This window comes from Nannobrachium achirus (genome assembly GCF_963921795.1).
Source record: "Nannobrachium achirus genome assembly, chromosome: 10".
Taxonomy (NCBI): domain Eukaryota; kingdom Metazoa; phylum Chordata; class Actinopteri; order Myctophiformes; family Myctophidae; genus Nannobrachium; species Nannobrachium achirus.
The window spans coordinates 39,376,073-39,400,764 of NC_137819.1; the positions used below are offsets into that span (position 1 = coordinate 39,376,073).

A 24,692-nucleotide genomic window follows, 5' to 3' on the forward strand; every position below is an offset into this window, starting at 1 on the left:
GTAAAGCTATACCCTCTAAACCCTCCCCAGTGCCCCAGCCATGTGAACACATAGCCACACACTGAACGTACACGAAATGAAAACACACTGAATGGCACAAGGACACAACAACAACACAATGTTAATCGTACAGTCAGCGTGATGTTAATTATTATCGATGAAGACGAGGTGCACGTGGTTGTGTGAGTGTACGGTGTGTCAATGAATAAAGGTATAAGATTCGATTTTTAAGAGGGTGACCGGGTGAGAGACACTGATGGGAGACGAGAGAGAGAGAGAAGCCCTACTGACTAAATCAAGGTCATAACAAATAAATAACTGTAAACAATAAAAGCTGTCTGAGGTCAAGGTATACTGCACGTAAAGCCGCTTCAATTACGACTTTAAGCAACATTTTCCGTGTCATTCTTAACTGCTGTCCAATACAAAGAACAATCATTTTAACGATAAATGTATCAAGTAGGCCATACATGGCCTACTTGTGCACAAGGCGCATGTTGGCACCTCAACAGAGTGCTGTTCTAGTTAATATGATATTTATCTTCGTAATTATCATTCTTGTTGTGGACAGCCATTTACAAACAGTAAAATCTCATGAGCGTTAAACTGAATGTTACATTTACAAATAATTAACATGGATTTTACTGAGTACTCTCTCTGTCTCTCTCCATCTCTCCCTCCACACCCACTCCCTCTGTTTTCTCCTCATCCCCCTCTCTCTTTACCTGGTGACTGGGGGTCCATGGTTGTGGGGAGGAGGAAGGGTTCGGAGAGGAGGAAGAGGGGAGGTGGTCTGTGGTCTCCTCGTAATAATAGGGGTATTCATGGTTATCCTGCTCCTCATCAAAGTACTGAGAGAGATGGATGGATGGAGGGATGAACGGAAAGAAGGAAAGAGGGAGAGTTGGGACAGCAAGGAAAGCCAGCGAGGAGCATAGAGTGAGGGAGATGGAGAGAAAGGGAAGGTGGGATCGGGTGGGTGGATGGATGGATGGAACGAGTAAGGGGAGGGATGGATGGATTGACGAAGACAACAAAATGGATAGAAAGGGGAGGGAAGGGTGGGGAAGAGGGGCTCACATGACGGCAGAGGAATGGAGGGAGAGGAATGTGTGACAGCGGAGGGTGAAGAGTGAGTTTTCAAAGGGGAGGAGGAGAAAGGAGGGAGAGGTTGGAGGAGCCATGAAAGGATAGATGAGCAAGGGGACAAGAAGGGGATATGGATGGGAGGTGGAGGCATGAGAGAGAGAGAGAGAGAGAGAGAGAGAGAGAGAGAGAGAGAGAGAGAGAGACAGAGAGACAGAGAGACAGAGAGAGAGAGAGAGAGAGAGAGAGAGAGACAGAGAGACAGAGAGACAGAGAGAGAGAGCATAGCAGATGGTAACTTATTTTCTATTCATCAAGTGGCCCACAGTGCACCTAGCGTTCATTTAACTCTAGGAGTGTAGACAAACATAAGACTCCATTTCTACACTACCAGAGTTAAATGACATAGGAAACAGAGTGACCACCATGGATGAATGAGAAAACCAAGCACAAAGGCAATGAATAAAACCACACTGATTTATATTCATCCACAAAGCAATGTCATCTCAACAGCATCAACGTGACAGGGCTTGGGGACTGAGCTATAGTGACAGATGTGTTGTTTCAAATTCAGTTAATGGGGCTTTTCACCTAAATCAATTGGTTGTCTCTCTCACTCAATGTCACACATCTCCAATATGTGAGTTAAAAGTTAGATTACTTTTTCCTCTTCCAGTGATGGAATGAGGAAACAAGGTGTTTCAAGGCATTTCATACAAATTATCTAGTTTACAGGCTGTACTGACAATTTTTCTTGGGAAGTCAAATACAGTGTTGGCTAGAACAAAGAAAAAGTTCAGATGCATTGTAGGAGCAATGCCCCTTCAAGAAAGAAACTGGACTTAAAGATGAGTCAAAATCACTTACAGTAAATCATACTTGTTATCGGATTAACAGATTATATATTTCCAAAAGTAACTGTGTTGTTTGGTGTAAACAATTGTAAAATTAATTGATGATACAACCAGTCTCAGTGAATATATAGGGGCTCCATCTTAAACCATCTTTATGTTTAATCTTAGTTTGACTGTTTTTTTTGTGTGTGTTTTTTGGGGGGTAAATCCATTAGGTTATTTCTCCCAAAGTGTCTACTCATTCCCATCTACGTCAACCCACGGGGAGAAAGCAGAATAGAGAAATGATAAACGAAATGAATAAATAAATAGAATAACAGTTGGTTTGTATCATCCTTTCCCCCTCCAGTCTTTCTGTGTTCTATTGTGCTACAGTAGAAACCGTAACTCGCAGCTTCATTGTGTGTCATCAATGTCTTATCATCAATGATCAAAATAGAATAATTTTCTCAGTTTAAAAGGTATGATCAAATTCTATTTAGACAGTATATACACATATATCTGTACATGATCGCAGAAAGACTATGTCCCTGGTCGTCTCTAGATCCATTGAGGAAAGAGAGGCAGAGACAGATAAAAGGAGGAGAGGAAACAGGACTGATACAAACCAGTTATTGTTGTTGTTGATGATGATGAAGATGATGCAGGGGAAAGAGAGAGAGAGAGAGAGATCACCAGCACTTTGATAACTTTGATCGCAGAACCTTGCAGACTGTTCATTCTGTTTAACCCGTCTTAAAGAACCGGACTTGAGTTACAACTGTACTTTGACAGATTTATTTTCTGTCTAGGTCAAATCTCTTTGCCGAAAATAGCCGATCTACAAGCTCACAATGCATCGCATTGCGACGCTTTGTGAGCTTGGTAGGTCTCTATTTTGAGGCAAATGTTCTCCCCAGAATATGGATGCTAGGGTTCAAGTGGTTAATCTGGCTGGCCCTTAATCAAATCGATATTTAAAAAACGTCCATCAGCAACGTGCATGCTGTACTACAGGTGGCTGCATTAGACTTATCACATGTCACTCTGTAGGTGAGAGGACTTTCTACATTTATGAGTTTAATGATTCACATCATGATGGACTTGTTTCCCCATTTATAATCCCACCACACACTTATATTAAGCTTGATTTTTGTGTGTTTCATATTTACGTATATACTATGCCTTTGAACTGGCCAGAAGAAAGTCTGCAGGTTCTGTTTGGGAGGCTGATATGAACTGTGTCTTAACGTGATTAAGGTGAGATAATGGCCATCCCTTCTGAAAAGAACACTGAACTCGTCTTGTGACTGTATTGTGCGATTGCGTGTGCGTGCATGTGCGTTGCCATGTGTGCGTGCAATCGTGCATGTGTATGTATGTGTGTATGTGTGTGTGTGTGTGTGTGTGTGTGTGTGTGTGTGTGTGTGTGTGTGTGTGTGTGTGTGTGTGTGTGTGTGTGTGTGTGTGTGGTCCTGCCTCTTCTCTGTTTAGCGAGTGGTTGGGTGGGTGTGATTTTATGACAGAGTTGGACCGCTTACATCAAAATAAAACCTTTGAGAACCCATAATCATTGATTAAAGACTGTGCCAATTGTGCGCAATTCATCTTTATTATGAGCTACAGCAATGCATTCTCAAATGAATGTTAAATTACTTCATTCAGTGTGTGTGCAATGTACATACTGTAGATGCAGCGTGCTGGTGTGACAACATAATATTGACTATTTGCATAATGCACATACTGTAGATACATACCTTCAGCAAACGCAAATCTGCATGTATAAATATACATATGTATATACTGTGTGTGTGCCATAGAGGGGCATTGCAGGTGTGTACTGCATATCATCACTGTCGGGCAGAAACCTCATATCTCCAAGTTTCACATTTGTAATATTTTTTTTCATAGAGCAAAGCCCTACTTCATCATACATACTTCATCAAGACTGTCGCACAAAAATAGTGAAAATAGCAGATCTACAAGCACACAACACCTTGTGGTGCGAGGCGTTGTGTGCTTGTGGATCAGCTATTTTCACTATTTTAAATCATTTTGAAAATGCAAAATACAAAAGTTTTGGACATACAAGGATTCCACCCGACAACAGTGATATGCAGGTGTACATGATGGTGTACAGTATGTGTGTGTGTAGCCTATGTTACGGTGGTGTGTTACTCACGTATGTGTTGGGGTCCTGAGCCTGGAGCCTGGGCAGAGGGGAGTCACAGTCTGGGCTGTAGTGTTCACAATAGTCATAGGCAGCCTGGGGGTTGGATGCGATCAACAGCTGCTGGATGTCTCCCTGTAGACAAGCACAAACACATCACTGATGAGGATGACTGACTGCTGTCAAAATAAGACACAGCATCACCAAAGCCACTGGACCACTTTCTATCCAGGCAGTGAGCAGAATTCAGTGCCTGAAAGTAACTAATTAGGCTGAGCACAAGTAGTGTAGGCCTACTGACAATTTTGAGGTACTTTTATCAGTTGACAGTGTATAGTTTCAGGTGGGGGCATAACTAACGCATGCGAAGGAACATGCAGTTAAGCTGCTGCTGAACATACATATGCCCTGACCAACCTGTAGGTGTCGCTAGTGCACAAATTGAGATCACTCTCTCTCACCCTGCCAGATTGAAACTTTGTCAAGTCACGCCCTGTGGTCCCACCCCTCTTTGCACCCATTGGTTGCTGTGTCTTGGTTGGACAAAAATCCTTCCTCTACATCCACTACCATTGAAATAATGTTGTTTTTGTATTGTTATTCTTTGTATTCAATTCTCATTTTAAACTTGGTTTCAGTTAAAAGGAACATCTCAGGTGCAGTTTAGTGACAGGACATGTCTTTTCTCCAAAAATTATGTTTTAGCAAATTCAACATAAACAAAAAAAAAAAAGGCAGAACCAGGGCGGAACAAGTCAGAAAGACCATGGTTGGTCAGTCAGGGACCAACGTGTTCACTGGCCAGACTGTCCGCAGTCTCCACGTCGCTGGACAGAAATTCTTCTAAACCCCTACCTGGAAGACCTCCTCGTCCAGCAGGCGGGCTCCGAACACGGTGATTCCGTTGGTGTCGACCTCGGCGTGGTTTCCGCGAGGGAGGGGCTTGGTCATCTTCTTCTTGCAGTCCAGCAGCAGGGTCACATTCTTCTTGGACACGGAGATGGCGATGCGGTGCCACCTGCAGGCGAGGGAGAGCAAGAGCAAGGCCAATAAATGCGTGACACGGCAGAAGTCATGGCCAGAGTCAAGGACTATAAACTCAGTGCAGACAAACCGACTGGGCCTTGACACAAACACACACACTCAATACTCCCACCCACAGATATCCCCACAGCCCCCCAATATCTTTTTCAGCTCAGACTGCGTGCTGACTGTTTCCCCCTGGCTCGCTGGTTTACTGACTTGCCGTCAGCCAGGTTGATGCCTCTGAACAGTGGGTAGTCCTCGGGGGCCGGCCTTCCGTTCTGGTCCTCGTACAGGAAGACGGGGGAGCGTCCCAGCTCGATGCCCAGCTGCTGGATGCCCTGCTCGCTGTAGATGGACAGCAGGAAGGCCTGCAGGCCCGACTGGGCCTTGACCAGAGCCATGATGGAGAAGTTCTCTGGGAAATGACCTGGTGAGGAGGAAGAGAGAGAGGGAGAGAGAGAGAGAGAGAGGGAGAGAGAGAGAGAGAGAGAGAGAGAGAGAGAGAGAGAGAGAGAGAGAGAGAGAGAGAGAGAGAGAGAGACAGAGAGAGACAGAGACAGAGACAGAGACAGAGAAGACATAATGATGATGTTAGACCAGGACAAAAAGCAGAGCCCAACCGATGCCAGATTACTGGGTCAAATGACGATTTTGGAGAGTCCTAGGCCGCGGGTTCGTTCCGACCTTTTGAACAATATTTTGTCAAACATTTCCAAAAAATCAAACGCCATATTCAAATATTTCCAAAAATAGTTGGATCTATAAGGTCACAACGGGGTCACATTAAGATACGTTGAGAGCGTGTAGATCTTGTATCTTTGAAAATTTGGATAATCACCAATACCGATGTTGTCAAAAGGGGAAATACTGGCCAATATATCTCCCAGACCGATACATGGATCGGGCTCTAACTAAGAACAGGATCTTGACACATTTCTGGACTTTCATCAAGGCCTTGATGGAAGAGCTCTCTGGAAAACAAAACAACATGGAGACAGGAAGAGAGTGGAGACGATGGGAGGACACAATTCATTTGTACAGTTTCAGCGTCTATTGTTTGTTTGCGCAATACAGAATAGGCCTATTGTTTGTTTGTTTTGAGAGAGAGAGAGAGAGAGAGAGAGAGAGAGAGAGAGAGAGAAAGAGAGAATAAAACGAGATACACAGACAGACAGATAGACTGACTGACAGATAGATATATACAGTAGATACATAGATTAGTTATGCTCTTAACGCCATCACAGCAATAGATTTAAGTTGTATAAATGGATTGTGGCTAGAAGAATGCAGGCCTAAATGAAGCCATGGATGCAGAAATGATAAGTGCTGTGCTGTAGATAAACTGTAATAACAGGTGTGTGCCGTTTTCAGAAGGAAATTCCACAAAATGAGCTGAAACGAGCAATGACTTTTTAGGATTTCTTCACAGCCCACATAAATGTTACCTTCTCCCCTCGCCCCGTGCTCCAGGGTGTCAGACAGTGGTTTCGACTTAATTTGTTTTGGCTCTTTCCAACTCATTTGCGTAGCTGAGCTCTCTCGCTTTCACAACACATAATTATACTTCTACACACGAGTGCATAACTACCTCGGCCACTTAACTCTTGTGAAAGTTGAGTTCCCAGATGAGAATTAACGCTAACGTAAATAGCAACCAGTCATGGTTGTAATGATAATGAAAGCTTTTCATGTCCATAGGAATTCATCGCTTAACGTGAATTTGGAAGCCTGCGTTCAGTATGAGACCATCATCCCAAGTACATATCAATCATTCACACTTTAATCATTTTAATCATTTTGTTTCCTATATTCTGTATGCTATCTTTATGTTGACGCATGTAAGCCTCTACTTTAGTTTTATGCCCTTGTGCACACCAGAATTCACAAGTCTTAAACTCAAATTTAGCAAGAGCACAAAAATTTAGTGTCAATGGAAGGCACACAACGTTTAATCACTTTGGAGAAAATCAATGCTAATGCTTAGAAATCCAAATGCATGCAACTCAATTTGTAGAGCTAAGTTTTCATGTGTGCCCACAAATATTTAGTCAAGAAAGCAGAGTGAATGACCTTACAGCCTCTGAGTAGCCGTTATGTTTAGGAATGCTACTATCGATTATTCTAACAATTACCTATTTTTATTTAATTTCTTTTTTAATATATGTTCAAAGAGTCGATTAACCATTAAAGCCCTATTTTCTACTTTGTCGCACAACGGTGTCATGAATTTTTAATAGCTGATCTACAAACTTACAACCCATTGTGAGCTTGTATATCTACTATTTTCACTACATATATATTTATTTTATTTTATTTTTCACATAATAACATACCAACATTGCAGCCCTATAGGTTCTCAACCTGTAGGTCTCAACCCAGGGGGGTCCCCAAATTATTTTGGGGGGTCCCCAGAGGATTCACTTAATGTGAAACATTGTTTTCTCACTCGACAGTAAACAATCCAACATGAAGTTTAAGTGTATAGACTCATAGAGGGTATATGCACATTTCTAAAGTGACAATTTAAGGACTTTTTAATACCTCTAAAATGACAAATTGTCAAATATTAGAGGCAGAAATCGTAAAATAGACGATCTACATGCGTTGCGAGGCGTTGTGAGTCGTTGTGAGCATGTAGATCTGCTATTTTCACAATAGAACCGCCTTATACAAAATGCAATGCTTCAACTTTTATTGCTCGTCAGGGCAGGCGTGGGGGGGTCCCCAGTTAAAATATGATTCTTTTGGGGGTCGCGGCCTGAAAAGGTTGAGGACAACTGCACCTGAGAAGAGTTGCAGCCCTATAGGTAGAGCTCCTAACTGTACCTGAGAAGAGTTGCTTGGTGGGGGCGGAGATCTGGGCCTTCTTGGTGATGCGGTAGGCGTGGTCGGGGTTTCCATGGCGACGGGAGGTACAGAAGCCGGGCACTTTCCTGACCCCTTCTGGAAGGGAGGGCACCTGCAGTGCCTTCAACACATCCACTGGGTCTGACAGGGAGAGAGAGAGAGAGAGAGACTTTAACTTACAGCAGATAAAGAGGGAGACACAAAGACATTGACTAGAGCTCGACGACTGATGCCAGATCTTTGGGTCCGATGACGATCCTGATTTTTGGAGAGTCCCAGACCGCCGATTACGGATGCTTTGAGTGATATTATGTCAAAAAGAAATAAATCTAATCAATTAGCAAAAATAAAATCACACCCATTGTGAAGTAAGCAGTGCCCCAAGGCTGCTCAACAGCACCGCTGGATTGCTGCAGCTGGTGATTTCGTGCTACATACACATTCAATGTTGATACAAACACACAAAGTAAGTACATATTGTGAGTGGCAGGCACAGCTAAAAATAAGTGTGAGCTTGTTCATCTTTCTGATGATTTTCTTTTATTTCCTTTTGCCTATAACGATATGAACCAAAATGGAAGATACAATTGAAGTAGTTAAAATGCGGGACACATCAGCAGCCTAATTGCAGATAATCCAGATAATCCTGTCATAAAAGTAAAATAATGGCTGATATATTCGGCCAAACCGATATGTTGGTCTGGCTCTGATGAAACACATCCACTGGATCTGACAGGTTATGGGAATAAACTCCATGAATTCAAGTTTATTGAATGAAAGAGAAGTGAAAGAGCAAAGTAAAGGCACTTAAGGCAGAGTGATAGAAATAGTCAGAGGGGGGATACAGACAGACAGACAGACAGACAGACAGACAGACAGACAGACAGACAGACAGGGATAGCTTTGCTTTACTAATGCTCTGTTCTATTCCAAAAAGTTATTCGGCCATACTAAAGTAAGCATAATTCGTATAGATCACATCTAGACAAACTGCATGTGTTGCACCTCCTTCGTGCAGGGAAGGTGTTACAGTATGTGCTGGTGTTCTGCCATTTCTTTAGGTTTTACAGTATGTATGATATGTGAAAAGATGCACTGTGTTGGTAGAAAACTGGCCCTCTTCCAGACCACCTCTTCTACACCAACAGAGAGAGAACAGTGGACCTCAGTTTAAATGAGAGCCGGATTCAAATAGAGCAAACAGAACAACCGGCTGTCATTGCTGTGATACTGCTGACTCAGATCAATGAACGTCGGTCTGTAAACACAAAAGCATTTCACATTTTCATCCGATGTGCGTGCGAGTGCATGTGTAGTATGCACGCACATGTCATGGGCACGCATACAAGTCCTATGTGCAAGCATGGATGTCAGTTTGCCACACGCACACCCACACCCACAGCCTCGCACACACACACACACACACACACACACACACACACACACACACACACACACACACACACACACACACACACACACACACACACACACACACACACACACAAGATGGACAAAGCACAATGCCAGTCTTAGACCCTCACCCTGCCTCCCCTTTCACACACGGAGGCCAGACAGTTCACCTCTCAGCCCACAGTCTGGACTGAGAGACAGCTCAGTGGGTAGAACACTGCCATGGTTAGGGGTTCCGTTCCCTGCCTAGGCCCAACAGCAGATCACTATGGTACCAACAGTGTTTAAGACCGGCACTCGGCTACCATAATAGGTCTGCTGACAGCTGAGGGGAGTGTGGTGCAGTGTGACCTGATTTTAAATAAATTCCAAACTAATGTTGTCATATGTTGTCTGTTTGCACAACAGCGTCACATTAATTCCCAATAGTAAGTCCCCAATCTAAAAGCCCTAATTTATGTGAACAACACATACTGATATAGTGTGAAATCCAGAGTGTTAATTTAACTACTCTTCTGAGTTAAATTAAAACTCTGGATTTGACTGTGTGTACCCACTCACCAATGAACAGCAAAGAGTTTTACAACTTAGCCCAGAGCTACAGTATCAGCTGACCAATGAATGAACATCATCTAACTGACTAAAGGTCAGCCATTAAATTGCTTATTGATGGGTTATTAATAGAGTTCTAGAACTTGGACCTAAAATATAGCTTAAATTAAAGCTAGCTTTTTGAAAAGGAGTCACCGTGCAAACCATGGCATAAATTAGACTTTAAGGACACAAAGCCATGTTATTTGGTTAGGGATAGATATGGCCTAAGAATGTGCAGTGTAAAATATACTGTACTTTCATCCAAAACATTGATGGGTGTTGCTCAGTGACACCCCCTGCAGGTCAGCTGGGGGACAGGTTAGAGTGGCATTTAGAAAAAACATTGAGATCTCCACAATAAGGCAAAGCAGTGATGGGAAAAAGTACTCAACATGATTTACTTAAGTAAAAGTATCAATACTGCAATGTAGAAATACTCTGTACAAGTAAAAATCAGGAATTCAAAATATACTTGAGTAAAAGTATGAAAGTGTTGTCATCAAAATGTACTAAAATGTTTAAAACTAGCAGATCTACAAAGTTCTGCAAAGTAGATAGTAACTAAAGTTTTCAAATAATTGTGGTGGAGTAGAAGTAAGAGTATTGGAAATCGGAAATACTAAAGTAAAGTATAAATATACCTCAGAATTGTACTTAAGTACAGTACTTAAGTAAATGTAATTAGTTACTTTACCACACTGTGTCAAAGTAAGGCAGAAATTCAGCTCTTGCCAAGATCAGTGGGTCTCAAACATTTTAAAAAGAACCTTTTCATTCACAGCACCCCTGAATTACATTCTTTACAGTACCTTACATTTATGACAAATATGTAAATCCTTACCCCTAAAATACAATATGTCACAAGGACAACTTGAGAGAATATCTGTTGAAAATAACTAGCCTATAATACTTGGCATTTAACAACTTAAACCCCAGCATCCCTATTGTGGGGGGAACATTCCCAAATATCCCATCTACAAACTCACTGCGCGCCACAACGTGATGCGTTGTGAGCCTTGTGAACCTTGTCAGAGCTGAGGATATTGAGCGAGAGCTACTATAAGAATTAATGTTCTTTAAAATGTTTTTCTTTTTAAATACAAATATTTTTCAAATGACACCCAGTTTAAGAAGTTGTGCAGCATGACACTCTTCTTGAACTGCTCTGGTCTCAAACATTCTGTGTTTGGGGTGGGTCTGACTAATAGCTCTTTCTGCTGTTAGCAGCCCATTAAATATTATTTATAGGCATTCACTCTGGCACGTGTTACAATAAACTTGTGGTGGCACTCAAACACAGCCTTGGAAAAAGGCCACGGTAGTGGTGACAGGACTGCGACCCAGATCTGCTGCCATGGAGCTTATGAAATTACAAAGTTTATTTTCATTTTTCATTTACAGGCCACATTTAACAAGCTATAATTTCCAGGTTCTATAAAGAGCCAGAGATTTATAGGGGGAATTATGGGATTATGTCTGCATGGGCTTTGCATACTGGGTATAAAGCACACTACAACAAGTTTAAGTAGTGATGATTATCAACACGTACTCTACAGTACTTCTTGATTGCACTCACGCTACATTAGTTTAGTTAGAAAACAGCACTGGAGTTGAGATCCACTGTACTGAACCCGGGCTCAGGAGATTGTATCCATGTTTATTTCTACAAACAGGTTAACATCGGACACAGACAAACAAGAGGTATAACTGGAGTGGGCGGGACCAGAATTAGTAGGGAAAACGACACGATTGGCTAACGAGATGACTGGGGGGACGTGACTGTTGAAAACACAAGACAAGACTGGCAATGCAACATGAGGTCCAGGATTATTTAAAAAAGCATAAGAAAGAATTTGTCTCGTCTCCTAATTTTGGTATGTCTGCGTCAAAACTTACATTTTCTTCCTGATTTCTGAGACCCCAGGCCCAGAGCCCTTCCACCAATCAGTCGTGATTTCTCCCTAACAACCAACAAACAACCAATAGCTACAAATCCCATAGCCTGTAGCCCCAACTATGCAGCGATTGAAGGCAAAAATGCTAATGAGTAGGGAGAGCTTCCTAAAATGTTACACATACTGTAGGGTATAAGATAGAATAATTAAGACTCAGGGTTGTACTGTGTACCATAACTAAATCACTCACTGTTTCATGAACTCAGTGAACCCCAAAACAGGAAAGGTCAGTATCATATTTCAATTAAGTACAATGTCTCAAAGCCTTCAGAATATTCCGAAAATATGAACACCTCTGACACTAAGAATGACTTCCATGCATTCATAACTTCTTTCTAAAATTGCAATTCATGTTTTATTGCTTAAAAGAACAAATGTTTTCAAGGTTCTTTTGTAAGCAACAGGTGAAGCAAAGCATTGTTATGGTGTGGTTTCCCTCAAGCAGAAGGGTTGCCTAGGAGGTGCTTAGAGGGTAACTGTATAGCAGACAGGACAGTACAGGTCAAAGGTTCAGTCTGGGCAAAGTGTCCTCAGGTGAAAGACACTGACCCACTTCCTTTACTCTCTGGCATACCACTGAATACAACAACGCTCACCCAAAAGACGCTTGCCCCAGGTCAAATCCAGGCGACCTCAGAACAGTCACCACCAGGTACTCCTAAACGTAAAGTAAAACTACTGTAGTTTACTCCTAACCTTAACCTCAGTAAAGTGAATACAAGAACCGCGGGGGGAGAGCGTTCCGGTTACCATACCACTCACAAAGCATTTACAAAGCGTCAGTTATTCACAACACAATGATGTAAAAGGACCCGTGTTCAAAACCGAGCGGCGGACCGCGTGTTTAGGTTGACGCCCAGTGTTACTGTTAACAGTTGGGCCGGCAGCCCGGCAGACAGCAATATTTATGCGGGGGGCACAAATGGCGCGTTAATGTTGACTCAGAGACACTCGACCGTCGGCCATTAACGTCACACTGTGACAGAGGAGGAAGTGGAGGAGAGACGTTGAGCGTGTGTGTGGGGGGGGGGGGGAGGTGTAACGAAGACAAGTAAAGGTTAAGAGGGTGAAAGGGGAAATGAAGTAATTGGGAACGCTGGGAAAGAGGAGATGGAGAGACTGCAGACTGGTAGAGAGGAGGAGAGAGGGAACGATTTAGGGAGCAGAGAGAGGAGAAGAGAGAGAGATGGAGGAGGAGGAGAGCGTGAATGATAACATAATGCTATGCTGCTGACTCGCCAAAACAGGAAGCAACTTCAAACAGGTCCTCAAGGGGACCGGGAATGCTAACAAGAAGGAAACAGAGACGAAAATAATGTGAGATCAAAACATAAAGTAATAGAAAGACTCAGAGAGAGAGAGAGAGAGAGAGAGAGAGAAAGAGAGAGAGAGAGAGAGAGAGAGGTAGAGAGAGAGAGAGAGAGAGAGAGAGAGAGAGAGAGGTAGAGAGAGAGAGAGAGAGAGAGATTTATTGATTGATTGATTGATTGATTGATCGAAGACTTTATTATAAGTTTGCATAGAAAAACGTACAGTTTCATGATGGTACAGTTCCCTGGTACAAGGTCAACTAAAAGGAGATCCTAGTAAGCTTTTCAGCTTATTTACACAGGAAACCTTTAGAGAGAGAGAGAGAGAGAGATAGAGAGAGAGAGAAGAAATAGAGAGGCAGAGAGAGACAGACAGAGAAAGTTAGAGAGGGGAGAAGTCCAGAAAAAGTGAGGCAGAGAAAAGGAGGAAAGGTACAGGTGAGAGAGTGAGTAAGAGAGAGAGGGGAGTGCGTGTCCGTGTGCGTGTGTGCCTTCGTGCATGCGTGTTGGGGTGGTTTTAAAGAGGAGATTCCAGTATGGAGAGAGCGAGAGGTGGAGACAGGTAAGGGAGAGGTTTATAGCGAGAGGGAGATTGAATTGAGTTGAATTGAGAGAGAAGTAGGGAGGTCCAATGTGGACAGTCTAGGTAGGTATGATGACAGTAAACAGTGGTGTCAAGGAGGGGTGGGGTGTGGGGGGGGTCCTGGATCAGATTGCATCTATGTGGGGTCCCCCCCGACCCCCCCACCCCACCTCCAATACAATGTACCCCTCTGTTCCCCGGCTCTGTGCCTGGCCCGGCCGGCCCCCACATAGGCTGACCGGGCCCTTCCTGCCTCGGCTGGCTCAGAGGCCCCCAGGAGAAGAAAGAAGAACGAACCAGAGAGAACGACATGCAAGAAAACGACAAAACACACCCGCAAAGATAACATCGCCACATGGTACAAGCTCCCTCTCTTTGCACTCTGTACTGTAGTCTCCCCCCCAACCCCTCTCTCTCTCTCTCTCTGTTTCCCCACATCTGTATTTTTTCCTTACCTTAATTGCTTACAGATGGGCGTTGTCCTTTGATATATAAACACCAGCCAATTACACACTGGTTGCCCTGAAAATGAGGTGCCGGGGAAGACCAGCACCAGCGTGCGAGGCTAAAAGACCTTCACCCCTTCCTCACTATTACCAACCACAGTGTGCCATTGAGCAAGTACATACGGTTCTGCTTAGTGGTGTCCCCCAGATGCAGGGTGCTACTGTACGAGTTGAGGGGCAACCCTTAACTCATACACCCTAGTGTTTAATAGCAACTACAGACAACCATACACACAAACCGATATAAAATGTGATCCTTGAAGTTACACCCAGGTGAAACGAACCTGTGACAAAACAATCTCCTTAATTGATTGTTTTTCAATTGCTGCTGTTCTCCTCAGCCACCACTAGATGGAGTAGCTATAGTTCAGTTGTTGACAGACAGATGGGACCATTGAGACCAGAGTAATTTTGAAGCCTTCAAAGACATGCATAGGAACAAGGAGACACACACGCACGCACGCACGCACGCACGCACGCACGTAACACACACACACACACACACACACACACACACACACACACACACACACACTATAGGCCTGCTCATGTGAGTTTGAGTTTTTATAAGGACATCTTTAAGCCAAAGGCTACTCGTTCAAGAGTAATAAGTAAGCCTTGCAGAGCCATGTGGCCCTCAGGGCAGGAGCCTATCTCCTGTTTCTGTAGCGTGAAAATCCTCCAGCCATGATGTGCACAGTGCAAGTACACCCCCTGGACATGACGCTAGTATGTCGCAGGGCCTTACCCCCAATCCAACCCTTGATGCTGAGTACCAAGCAGGGAGGCATTGGGTTCCATAGTCTTTAGTATGACCCGGCTGGGGAATTGAATCCCAACATCCCAATCTCAGGGCAGACACTAACCACAAAAAACATTAGCCTATAACAAATAATGATAAAATCTACAGCCAAGTAAACGAGAATACAGCAAATACAACAACAATAGCACACATAATGTGCATACTACACTGAGAACAAATCAGTACACACAAACAAACTAATACGCTTTTAAACTTTAAAGGTCAACATTCAAACTTCGGACGACAAACACATAATTGCGCGTCACACACACGTGTCACATGTCTGAATGCTATATGTTCACGCGGTGCTCTACACAACGCGAGAAACACACACACACACATGGTTGACCGCGTATTGGGACATAGACACACACACCCTCAAAAGACAAACAATGGCAGCGCTGCAGACCGGTGATCTCTCTCTACACAGTGAACCACAGTGTCCAGGCATGTGTACACATAGACATCAAAGGGGGCTTGAGCCCCTGCCCTTTTACTCGTCAAGAATGCAGTTTTTACTGTGGTGAAAGAAATGCAAGTGCCCTCTTTCCATGCCATACCTGAAGGCAGCGTTCAAGAGAATTGCCTCATGATCTTGAATGCAGCATCTTATGTTGAAAGAATTGACCTAGAATTGAGTGCGGTATCAAGTACTGAAAATAGCCGACCTCCAAGCTCACAACGCGTCGCAGCACGACACGTTGTGAGCTTGGAGGTCTGTCTGCTATTTTCAATAGTTTCACCAAAAGGCACTTTTGGAAATTTCAGCCCCTGCCTCTTTAACATTCTCTGCCCATCTCGGCTTCAAGCAAGCATGCAGAGCCTGGCTGTGTAACGTCTTAGCGGACCACAGACAAACATGGAGCCACAAACAGCTCCTGCTGTCTAAACACTGGCTGGGTAAACAGCACGGGCCTGTTGCCTGTTCACATCACACTCTGCTGGAGCTACGGAGCGCTGGCATCTGGATAAACACATCAACTATAGCAGGTATACAGGACTAGACACACATACTGTACACACACGCACTCAATGAATTGAGCACAAAGGACCCCAATGTAAACAATTCACAGTGCTCTCTTGGGTTTAAATCCTATTAGTAGACCTTGTATCTGAACTACAGTACTGTCCTGTGCTTTTCCGATGCAAACTGCTAATAAAGTGTTCAATCAAGCAATCAATCAATCCACATTGATTTAATGTATATAGTTAAATATACGCAATAAAGTCCTCACTGTATAATTTAACTCAGAGAGGGTACAAATGGAACCAAACGGACCCGCAATTATACAGTGATGATTTTACTGTGTGTACTGTGTAAGAGAATGCTCTCTCTCACACACACACACACACACACACACACACACACACACACACACACACACACACACACACACACACACACACACACACACACACACACACACATGCCATAGTCTATGCCTGGGACTGTCACTGCAGTCTTTTGTCATAATGTCTGCCTGTCCAACATTAATCAAGTCCAGTAGTGATCCTACTACAGTGATGCTCACGTCACCCCTGTGGTCACCCCTCATTTCCCTGCATGACCCCTGGACTTGGAGCCATTAGACGCCCTTCACTCTGTGTACTTTGTGTGTGTGTGTGTGTGTGTGTGTGTGTGTGTGTGTGTGTGTATGTGTGTGTGTGTGTGTGTGTGTGTGTGTGTGTGTGTGTGTGTGTTTGCTTTCTATCCTTTCTTCTTTCCCAGCGGCGTTCCAATACAACGGTGCCAAATACCGGACACACACTCCAGCTGACACCACGACCCCTCACCTCTCACCTTTACACAACACAGACATTGTTACCGACACGGTGCAAGGAGGGGGAGACAAGGGAGAATCAACTGTTAAGACTAGAGAAATGAGTTGGTGCAATGGACCTTGTGGGTGCTTTTCTACAATGTTCCTACAACATTTTACTGTGCATCAGTGATGGTGGCAATAGTATACGGAAGGGAGAGAGAGAGAAGGTGTGATAGCAACATTCCCTGCATCCCTATTCTGGGCATGTCATAATAAGCGGATGCCTATATTGATCCCCTGGGGGAAATGCAGCGCCAGAGACAGCACAGCAGTAAAAGTTACATGGGCAAGGTAGTACATTAGGTATCTAGCACAATAATAGGTCTAGAAACTCATAATGGTGGAGATTGTCGATTGTCTACTTTCAGTGAAGCAAATACTGTAGGGTTTAGGTGGTTAATAGGAGACATTCAATGTAAAACAAATGTCCCTCCACTTACAGTACGTATAGGCCAGTATAACAGACTCCAGTAACAGGACCACTAACTGCTGCTGGTCATGCGGGGACAGCTTTCAGTTTATTCCTATTTGCAGCCCTTTCCATTTGTGTAATGTTCTTGTTTACATGATAGAATATTACAATAGCGTCTTACAAAAAGCCTTCTATCTCTGAGTGTGAGGAGGAACACTTTTGAGATTGCTTTCTGGTGGTTCGGGAGAGAACTGAGGAGGACACCGAACAGAGAGCAGAGTGTTGGAGTTCTCAAGGTGGAGCCGGGTACAGGAGGCTGAGCTGTGCCCACTTTGTTCCGCTGTGATGCGCACACTTTTTCTGCTGTCGTGGATGTCTGAATAAAACCTTAATACTTCACCCTGCAAGGATAATAGCCCTTTTCCACGAAAAAAGGAAGAGAGGTTTTGGAACACAGGATGTGAGAGCTAGAGTACAATGTGAGATGCAGGCAATGTGAAAAAATAACACAAACCAAAACCTTCAGAATGCTGAATGAGAAGAACATCAAAGACCTCCAAAGCTATTCGGGATGAAAACGAATGCACGACAAAACAAAACCAAGTTTATCCTCAATTACTGGTTCTGTGCCTCTGTTTGGCCATCTCTCTCCACTGCAGTCTGCCAGCTGACCATGATGGCTAGGCGGGTGCTTGTATGCGCAGCGCTCGCTGCAAGTTGTAATTTCCAGCATCACGCTCTATAGTTACGATTTATTTATAATGTCCGGTAATGTAAGTAGATGTACACACACACACACACACACACACACACACACACACACACACACACACACACACACACACACACACACACACACACACACACACACACACACAGAAAATCCATCATAGCTACCCACACTGTAAAACACATTTTGAAATGGAACTTATTTATGTGGATTTGGATTGAAATAATGCTGCACCTGCTAATGTGGTGGAGACCATCATGTACATTTTAAACTACGGAAAGCTATGGATAGCAAAACATGCACCAATACACAGGGTCTGCTTTTGTGATTTTCAACTAAAGGGAGAGCCTATCGATGAACATGGTTCGGATGCTAGAGGAAAAGCTGATGGATTCACAGTGGTTCCATGTATTTCTATTCTTTTAGACTGAAACTAGGAATGTACAGAGAAATACCACTCAGCACATACTGTAGTCACACACTCTGAATGTAGTTGTTCAATCGACATGCATGACTGAGGAAAATATAATGATGATGACAATAAGATTTTGGGCCGCTAAATATTTAGCAACATCAAGTACAAAATGGTAGGCAAACATACATGTCAATAGTAGAAATGCAAGCAAGCAGCATGCACAACAGGTTTCAAACTCCAGTCCAAATGTTGTGTTGGTCAAGGATCAGTACACTAAATAACATATTTAAAGTACACACAACCATAAGCTGTAAATTGGAAATTGCTCCTCCTCTGTGACCTTGCTAGGAAATCAGCCGGACCACTTTTGGGTCCCCACCCTCTGGTTGAGAAACCCTGCTGCACTATAAATGTTTTAATGACAGTCTTCAAGGCCTTCTGTACCACAGCATTGCACAGAAAAGTTAAAGTTACCGGGTAAGCTTTACACTTCCAGTGTTAATTGGAACAGCTGGACTTTACTCTCAGTTCATCCCAGTCACTGGAGTCTACTTAAAGGAGTAGATCACCTAAAATAATGACTTATTTTCTACCAATTATATACCCCATGAAGCCTTGAATTAATCTTGATTTCTTTGTTTTTGTCGCAATTTGACCGGTATAGGAGACTCAAAGAGACTCCTACTGAGTCTCCTATGTCCCGGTCATCAAATTATTGGCTCAGGAATGTGACAGAAACTAAAAAATCTATGTGAATGCAACTTAAGGTTTCATGGCGTGTGCAATTGATAGAAAATAAGTAATTCCTTTTTTTGCACCCTAGGCTGCAATACGAGCCTGACAGCGTGTTGCGGGTTCAAATCCCGACCCCTTTGCCTAGTGTCACTCCCCATCTCTCTCCCCATTTCCTGTCAGTCTACTGTCCTATCAATAAATTCATCGTTCGTTTGTTTGTTTGTGTTGGAGAGGTATCCTCATCCAGTTCAATGAGGACACCGACTCCATGAAGATTGGGCATTCATCAATGATGTGTTTAGTCTGTGGTTTTCCGCATTCACAGAGATCAGTGGCGGACACTCCAATAAAGGCATAAAAGGAAATAAGTATTTTTTGGGGTGAACTACTTTAATGTCGTGGTTTCTCTTTCATGAAGATGGACAGCTACAATATGCTGCAGCAGAGACAGCTGAGATATCTGAGATAGCTGAGACAGCGCTTGGGTATGCATTAGGCTATGTACTGTATGTAGAGAGGCTAACGCCCAGTGGGAACCGAGCCCACCGGCACAGCATGGGTTTCGTGTGGTTCTTCTGGAGGCCCGGTCGCGTCTCCCTAAACCACTCTGTCATTGACGGTCAGAGGAGCACTGCTAAGGCCGTCTCATGTGGTTTTCCCTCTATACTGCGTTCCCCTTTCGGTTGGGACGCGCCGCCACTGCTGCCAACATGTGCCGCCGTGCCAAAGTGATTCACACAACGCTGTATTCTACGTGGTACCGTACCAGCCTGGGTCTGTGCCACGGTGGCATTGCCAGCGTGTAATGTCCTGGAATGGCATGCGGTTTCAATATGATGGAGGCTGAGGGTGGATAATGTGCTGTAATTTATCCATCTGTGACTCTGAGAGTCCACAAATGTGACCAAATGGACCCACAAGGGACCATTTGGTCACATTTGTAGACATTAATTTTGTGGACATTTGTGGAGTTAGAGTTACTAGTGGTGAAAAAAGTAGGCACGTTTTACTTAAGTAAAAGTAGCAATACTGCAATGTAGAAATAGGCCTACTCTGTTACAAGTAAAAGGCCTGTGTTCAGAATGGTACTTGGTAATGATAAATTTACTTAGTACCAAAAGTAAAAGTACTAAAATGTTAGAAAATAGCAGATCTACAAGCTTACAACGTGTCACACCATGAGGCGTGAGCTTGTAGATTGGCCATTTTCAAATAGCCTTTAAAATAGGGCTAAAGTGGTTTATGTATGTTTTATAAATTATAATTTATATCTGTAAAGTAACTAGTAACTAAAGTTTTCAAATAGATGTAGCGGAGTAAAAGTACAATATTTGGATCCGAGATGTAGTGGAGTAGAAGTAAAAGTTTTGGAAATTGGAAATACACAAAGTAAAGTACAAATACCTCAAAATTAATTAAGTGTTAAATGTACTTAGTTACTTTACGCCACTGAGAGTTACTGTGTATATGAACACATGGGGGGCTCAACTAGCGGGTACACTCAGTACTTCCATGGCTGCAGTGAGCACAGACGCTCTTTGACTGCAACGTCCTGCTTCACACCCAGTTCCACCCACTCGCACCTGGGAGCTGCCCAGTGCGACCACACTGTCTGGAACTGCTGCCCGCTGTGGCGACTGACTGGTGCTCTGCTCAAAGGGATGATGACAGTACACAAGAGTAGGTGCTGGAGTTTCCCATTCACCTTTTGCATACACACTTCCATCCCAGACAGATTTGAGCTGACAACCAATCCGATCATGAACTATATTTAGTTCCCATAAACTCTAGGATTACTGACTTCTCCATTGACCCTACAAAATAATGTGGAGCGTTAATTTAACTCTTAAGAGTTTAAAGATGGACCCTTGTGGGTAAATTGTTTTATTTTAGTGATGCCACTACCGGTATAAGGCTGACCCCTGGTAACCTGGCATTAGCCTAGCTCAGCTATACCATCCACCCTTGTTAAAACAAGGAGAGGATACTGCAGTTAATTGTTAGTTATAGCTGCATTAGTATCTAGGCTGGTTATACCAGGCTAACCTGGCATATCCAGACTATATACTAATCCAGCTAACTAACTACATCCCCACCGTGTGTTAACTTAATATGGGTGGATTGTTTAGCTGTGCTAGGCTAGACCCCTGGTACTGCAAGGCCGGCCTCTCCACATGACCTCAGAAACAGAGGGAGCAAAATAAATATGGAGGATGGATGAGGCCTCTGGTGTCACTGAAAGAAATTAAAGGCAAACTGTGACTCACAGTTTGACTCCACAACTTTATCATGATATGAAACGGATCATCTAAAGCCTTGTGTGCTGTGGTGGGACAGTGGTGGTGGTGACTGACAGGAAACAGACAGGGGGTGACATGCACCACAGGTTCACACCCATGATGTCACGGAGCAGCCCATGTGTGGGAGAGTATACCGGGCCAGCTGAGCCAACGAGACGCACTGGGAACCCCTGTCCTTAAGTCAAATAAAGTGTCTGAGGCAAATAGTAACTCTTCACCACGGGGTGTATATGACTATACTTAAGCCCTGCAGGCTGCCACAGAGGTTAATACTTTATACAAACACAATTGGTCCCACCTCTGCTCTGTGACTTAGCACACAGACACACACACACACACTATACTTTTTACATTCTTTTGCAATGGAGATGAGGGGAGATTGAATCCCCGGCCATCTGAGGTAAATGTGGCTCTGGCAGGGAGGAGTGGCTCAACTGTCATCAACTGGCCCCCCCTCTGGGCCTCTAAGTGATTCAGGAATTCCTCCGGAATTATAGGAGAAACCTGCATCTATAAATAAATTACATCTGGAACACCATTATAGAAAAGCTAAAGTCGGGGAAAGAGCTCGCCAACAGATGTGACCACTGTCAAACATGTCTTTGAGCAAGGCACCGAACCTCCTACCTATACTCACTTATTCCAAGTCTTTCTGGACTACAGAAAAGACTACTACTACTTATGTCAAAGTCTTGCAAGTGACAAAATGCTATCATGAAACTATAAGGTTCAATTGTTCTTAGCAAGGAAATCCCCATCTCAGAAGGTTTCTCAACATGTTCTTTCTTTAACACCTCTATGGTTGAAGACCTGCTGCTTTGAAATGTGTCTGTACATTATTGCTGGTGTTGTTGTTTTTTCTTTTCTTTTTTCTTTAACTAGTGTCCTTGTGTACTCCTGGTTTTAATTTAATCAAGGACTAAAAAAGAGGTGTATCGACTAATACACTTCCACTCCGATCCTGCTTGAAAAGGCGACTTTACTAATGCTTTATGTAGAGTGATTATAGTTAGGTTTATCATATGCCTTGCAGTGCATTATTATCCATAATGTGTGCCTGTGAAACCTAGTCAAATTCCTGTACATTAACTGTAAGAGTGATTATAATAACACATGAATCCTATGGCATCCCTATTCTGGGGTGAACATTCAGCAAACATAGCAGATCTACAAGCTAGATAAGCTGGGTTTGTTTTGCCAAGAAATTTGGTTAGAGGGAAAAAGGAGGGGACCTATTAGACCCCCTGGGGGCTCCAGTTAACTAAGTGGTTGAAGAAATTCCGATTTATGTTCCTCATTAATGCATGGATATGGGCTCCAATGAGCATCTCCTTCTATGAGTTGCTAATCACATTTTAGTAAAATGACTTTCAAACACTTTAAAACGTTCTGTGCCTCTCCTTGTGTGGCCGTGGCCGACCCCACCCAGCTGAGCTGTCTCTGGGGAAAAGCTGAGATGAACCTAGTATTACAGTATTGGCACGTGCTGTCTTCTAACCCTGGGCTGCTTTGGCTAGACTCTGAGGTCTATAAAAAAGAGATGCGCTGTTACTGTACTTTACTGTACATTATACATGCATGTTGCAGCAGAACACATCTGGCCTCCCACACCCACCTCCATGCTGGCCTCCTAGCAGCAGCTAAATAACAGCGACTGGGAATAGAATTCTATACAGACACTCTGTCATTATAAAGTTGGCACGCTCTCCTCTCTAGCCCTCTGGCAGAGCTATCTTCTCCTGAGACGGAATGATCTCTCTTCTTAACACACCAACCAGTGGCTGTGGCAAAGAGGGATGAGGGTGCTTGTCAGTCTAGCCATGTGGTTCTTTGCATCGGCCTGTGCTTGTGGTTTTGTCTATGAGGGGAATTTCATGCTGTGAGGGAATGTTGATGGGTCGAGGGGACCTCATATCACCCCCTGGTGCATGGCCGATAAGTGAAGTGCTTTAGCATCTCTGATGAACGTTTGGCTTCTAGGGATGACTTTCCCACAAGTGCAAATGTGTGCCAACTGCCAAGCACAATCTTCGTTTCATTACACCAAAGATGGTACTTTTTTTAGAGGTTTATCAAATGTGTGTGTGTGTGTGTGTGTGTGTGTGTGTGTGTGTGTGTGTGTGTGTGTGTGTGTGTGTGTGTGTGTGTGTGTGTGTGTGTGTGTGTATTTCACCCCTACAACCGGAATGTGGCTTTAAACTCAAAACATGTAATGTACACCTGTGAGACGGGATGGGGTGATAAGATGAGATAGTATAAGATATTATGGTAAGACAGTTTGCATTGTACTTTCATGGTTAGACGGCACTGTTGAGTGTAGAGTTCATGTCTAGTCCAATCATGCTGGCCACGTTGACCAGCAGCTACACTGGTACGGTTACACACTGAAAACTCTGCACTGCAAAGCGCAAACACGCAAATGCACATACACACACGTCTGAGAGTATGCACGTGGTTATTTTACCAGCTCATTAGTCATCATGTCAGTGTGCACATTGTCTGCCATTGCTGTCCACAGACAATAATGCTAAGATGACCTTTAAACAGGCACCATTGTGGCCTGTGGGTTTCTATATTGTGGGTAAGAGGGGGTGTCTATACATAGTATGGACACTGTATGTGGAAACGCTGAACCTTTTTGAAAGTGCTGGCTTTCACACATTACAATCCAGTGTTATTTTAACTCAGTGTTAAATCAAAGCTGCCTTCCGGAAGTTATTTTAACCACTATGTGGTTTTAACCAATGTCTATAGTAGGCTGCTAGCATGAATGCAGCAGGTGGAGGCAGTTGGTCTCCCTGAACTTGTAGACCCTGGTCACAGTGTTAGGTGAGCCACCTACTGGTGGTAGCGCTACCTGAAGCTCTCAAGCCCAATATCTTCCCTGACCAAGGGATGATTTCCTCTTGAATGAGCGGTGGATGTTTGTTTCCCATGCGGAAGACTGGGGTTTAAATCCAGGGTGTTATACTGCTGCTCCATTGGGAGAGGACCAGAAAGTTACAAATAGTACTGAATAGCTTTAACATAATGGGGCTGTATTGTGCAGAGCCAATAATGGCATCAAACACTGGTAAATTAGTTAAAATCTGGAGAAACTGGACTGTATACTTGTGCATGTATGACACCAAAGCGGAGACGGTTAGGGTTAG

At 43.6% G+C, this 24,692-nt stretch overlaps 1 protein-coding gene across 1 annotated transcript in view; it reads right to left on the reverse strand.

The window, feature by feature from the left end:
• LOC308293031 (uncharacterized protein) overlaps window positions 1–24,692 on the reverse strand; it is a gene marked incomplete at both ends in the record, with an annotated part of 82,467 nt that overhangs the window by 54,516 nt on the left and 3,259 nt on the right. The window contains 5 exons of the mRNA XM_080735461.1: window positions 726–851; window positions 4,102–4,224; window positions 4,945–5,107; window positions 5,332–5,542; window positions 7,942–8,103. Of these exons, the coding sequence (XP_080591587.1) occupies window positions 726–851; window positions 4,102–4,224; window positions 4,945–5,107; window positions 5,332–5,542; window positions 7,942–8,103 (785 nt within the window). The remainder of the gene's footprint in view (window positions 1–725; window positions 852–4,101; window positions 4,225–4,944; window positions 5,108–5,331; window positions 5,543–7,941; window positions 8,104–24,692) is intronic.